The sequence below is a fragment of the Hipposideros armiger genome, unplaced genomic scaffold (assembly GCF_001890085.2).
Source record: "Hipposideros armiger isolate ML-2016 unplaced genomic scaffold, ASM189008v1 scaffold_351, whole genome shotgun sequence".
Taxonomy (NCBI): domain Eukaryota; kingdom Metazoa; phylum Chordata; class Mammalia; order Chiroptera; family Hipposideridae; genus Hipposideros; species Hipposideros armiger.
This window is the reverse complement of record NW_017731701.1, coordinates 1,493,545-1,497,574: the sequence shown is the minus strand read 5'-3', so window position 1 is coordinate 1,497,574 and position 4,030 is coordinate 1,493,545. Positions and strand designations below refer to the sequence as shown.

Genomic DNA, 4,030 nt, shown 5'->3' with positions numbered 1-4,030 from the left:
TATGGGACAGGAAACGCAGCTGGCCAGCGGGGCGCCATCCAGAGTTTTTCTATGTGTGAGTCTTTCTAGCGATCTATGCAGCAGTCCACACTGCTGCCCAGGATCTGTTCTCTGGCCCCCAGCAAGGGCTCAGATTGGAGGATTGACACCCACATTGGGCAGATGTGGGAGCTGCCCTGCACAGAAGCCTCATGGCCCCAGTGGGCATTTCTTATAATATTGCCAAAGGCATAGCTTCCAGGATCTCCACAGGGAACATGCCCAATTCCAAGAAGTGCTGTCCTCAGGAAAACCCAAATCTATGGCTTCACCATCTTATATTAAGTTCATAAACAATTCCTTCCAGTTTAGATGCAGTTTATGCGCCAGGGGCCCCTTTTTACCATTAACAATGTTGTCTGATAATCCTTATTGATTTATATCTTTAGCAGGGGAACAGAGATAGAAAGTTAAGGGAAGCAAAAGGAGAACAAGTTTTGTTAACTTTGCCCACAGTAGTATGTCAGCGAGAAGGGTGTGTGAGAGCTTTCTTCTTTATGGCTGTGCACGTGAGGTCCTTGAGCTATGACACGTGATTTGGCGGTGGCACTGTAACTATTTACCATATTGATGCTTTCTTCCTAGGGTTGACCGCGGTGGGTGGGTTGGCGCTGATGGGAGGACATTTGTATCCGTCCTCAACTCCTGAGGGCCTTGCTGCTCTTGCCACATTCATATCCTCAGTCAACATTGCAGGTACGATGCCAGTAAAAGAATCCAGAGCACTAGAATTAATAGAGACATGAAAAGCAAATATGTCAATGTAAAGTAGACATTCTGATTTTTAGACTTTGCGCCTTTAAGAAATGTTTCACTCAGACCATAAATGCTCTCTGTGAAGGAAAATTAGTTATTTTGCCTGTGTGTCATTTTTAGAAACTCTTTTGATAAAAACCACTCCCCAGTGCTCTAAAACAAACAAACAAACTGCTATCTTGCTACAAGTTAACTGGAAAGTTATTGAATGCATAGTTTGAAATGAAGTTGACTTAAAGCTATCACCATAACATCACTAAATGAGTATAATTTTAGATGAAATTTTAGCCTTTTGCCTTACCCTGACCTGTGTTTGTTTCTAAAAACTGGAAGCTTAGCACATTACTTGTGCACAAAGCTCATTTGATGATATTTTGTAGCTAAAAATTCTTTAATGGGTCCAAGAAACCTGGTGCCTGTTAATATGGATTTTTTTTCTTTTATCATTTATTATAGGGTTTAACAAACAGAATAACCTATTAGAAAATAAATACTGGCCTTTGGTCATTTATATTCCCAAGCTGTTGGAATGACTGTTTACTTTCACTTATACAGAAATAGTTGGCTCTACCCTGATAGCAAGTTTAGATTTTTTTTCCCCCTTCAGTGGAACTGGCTTGAATAATAGAATAATTTTTAATTTTGAGGTTCTAAAATGTTACTTAAGATATTTATCCATAGATGATAAAGGTGTGCTTAAAATAGAAAACATTGCAGCACTTTAAAAAATCATGTTGCTCAAAGAGATAATAACCTCTTTCTGTTTTATATCTGCTTTGATAAGGTGGCTTTCTGGTGACTCAGAGAATGCTGGACATGTTCAAGCGTCCCACTGATCCCCCAGAATACAACCATCTGTATCTGCTCCCTGCTGGTACCTTTGTTGGAGGATATTTAGCTGCCCTCTACAGTGGTTATAACATTGAACAAGTAAGAAGCTCTTTTGAAAGTTTTTATTTTTTGCCACTGGGTTTTCTTCACGATTGTATTTAACATTATCATTACCAATATTTAAATTCTATCAAGCAAATACAACAATAAGTCTAGAAACATGTTGGTCAAATAAAGCATTCTCACCTCCTAAGAATCGGGACCCTAGATTGTAGAGACAGATTTACCCACTAACTGAATGTGCAAATGTGGGTTCACCTATTTTTCCCTAAGTTTTTCCACATGTAAAAAGGCTATTAGTATCCTCTTCATATACCTGGCTGGATTGTTGTAGGAACACAATAAAATAATCAGAAAATGTCTATTATTAAATACTAGTAGTCCTTTTCTTATTTTTTTCCCCCCTTAAAATCCAGTGCATCATCTCTTGTTATTAGGAAATGTTGTGCCAATTCATTTAAAAAAGATAGTTTAAAAATGAATACCGTATAGAAAAACAAATGATCAAGTTGAACTTCTGCAAGTTCCATGTCTAAATATAATAGAGACTCAGCTTTGAACTCGGTATTTTCCATTTCTTTTCGATGACTAGCACTATCATTGCAACCTTTATCATTACAGCAGAAAAATCGTGTCTCTCTTGGTTTCTCCTGTTTGCAACACGTAGCATTTGTGGCACGAACAGTCTTTTTAGAGAAGGATTGGAGCAGTGAGTCAGAGAGGCCTAGCTGACCCAGATTGGCTTTTACTGATCATTTGACCTTGGAAAGACTGGGGGGCCTCTTTGGGCTTCGGTTTTTTTTCTTTTGTAGAATGAGGGTGATGATTCTTTCCTCCCGTGAATCTCATGGGACTGGTTACAACATAAGTGAAGTATATGGCACGGCCCCTGACACGGACAAATCAGCAGTTGGCTCTGCTTTACAGCATTTGGTTAGGTCTAGATCCCACAATAACTCAGTTTAAATTTGAGTACTTTTGTATGCATTTGGGCATGCTATCAAATCCAGAAGAACCTGATTTTTATAAATGGTATAATTGCAAGTACAATTTAAAGTATTTAATATCTGTAATAGATAGGAAAGCATATTGAGATATTAAAAGAGCTCATATTGATCCCTCTATTGTCCAAATTTAACATTGTCCTCAGAGAATCATGTTTCCTCAAGAGAGGTCCTCCTTATGCAAATAGACTGAAAATTTTGATAGCCTGCCTCTCTCTCTCTCTCTCTCTCTCTCTCTCTCTCTCTCTCTCTCTCTCTCTCTCTTTCTCAAGATCATGTACCTGGGCGCAGGTCTGTGCTGTGTTGGTGCCCTGGCCGGCCTTTCCACCCAGGGAACAGCTCGTCTTGGCAATGCATTGGGCATGATTGGAGTGTCTGGAGGCCTGGCAGCCACCCTTGGAGGCCTAAACCCGAGCCCAGAATTGTTAGCTCAGATGTCTGGAGCAATGGCTTTGGGCGGTACCGTTGGTAAGCACTTGTGGGTTTCTGCCTTCATGAGAACCCATGTCCATTTTGTGTGTGTGTGTGTGTGTGTGTGTGTGNCTCTCTCCAGTTGGTTAACAGGCCATGTACTGGAGCCCTGGAAATTTTATATGTGGGTGGGAAAATATAAATTGAAACTACACTTTTATTGAATGACTTAAGGTAAAATTAATGTAAATTCCTAGATGTTCCAGCTGTGCCACTTAGAAAGAAATAGTTCATATCAAGGAAAAAAATACCTTATTCAGGGAAGTTCAATTCCTGCTCCCTGGTCACCCATTATTATTCTGCTTTTACTGACCACTAGGTAACCCTTTCTTGTGTTGCAGAACAGCCGTCCACGTGTTTGCTATTAGGAAAGGCGATAATTAAAGATGTATGTTCCCAGCTGACTGTTTGTATTCTGCACATTCTTAATTTAATTTTTTTTTTCCCCTTTTCTTTGTAAAATCCTGTTTGATGACCTGGTGTTGAGGCTGGAGCTGACTGCTCTGGCCAGCAGTCCAGTCCAAATTCAGGAGCAATTGCAAAACTTCTGTTCTGGGTGGGTGGAAGCCATATGTTTTGGGGAGGTGCTGGAGTGAATGAAATCCTTCCTACTCTTTTCAAATCCCTCTTCCTCAGCCAAATCTGAGACTGACATAAAATTGGCTTCACAAAAGTCCTGTCTTACAGAGGTGTCTTGCCCGAGTAGAAATGGCTTTGGTAGCTCCTCCATAGGGCTGTAATTCTGGAATAAAAACACTTATATAAACACATGTGGCATTGTCAATGACAAAACAGGGAAGAGAACAAGCTACACAAAGGAAAACGTGCACATTGTTATTAAGGTGACTCGTAAATTTTACTAGATCTTT

General features: G+C 40.0%; 1 protein-coding gene across 1 annotated transcript in view; it reads left to right on the top strand.

The window, feature by feature from the left end:
• NNT (nicotinamide nucleotide transhydrogenase) overlaps window positions 1–4,030 on the top strand; it is a gene marked incomplete in the record, with an annotated part of 93,621 nt that overhangs the window by 48,662 nt on the left and 40,929 nt on the right. The window contains 3 exon segments of the mRNA XM_019661517.1: window positions 625–735; window positions 1,580–1,725; window positions 2,963–3,158. Coding sequence (XP_019517062.1) covers window positions 625–735; window positions 1,580–1,725; window positions 2,963–3,158 — 453 coding nt within the window.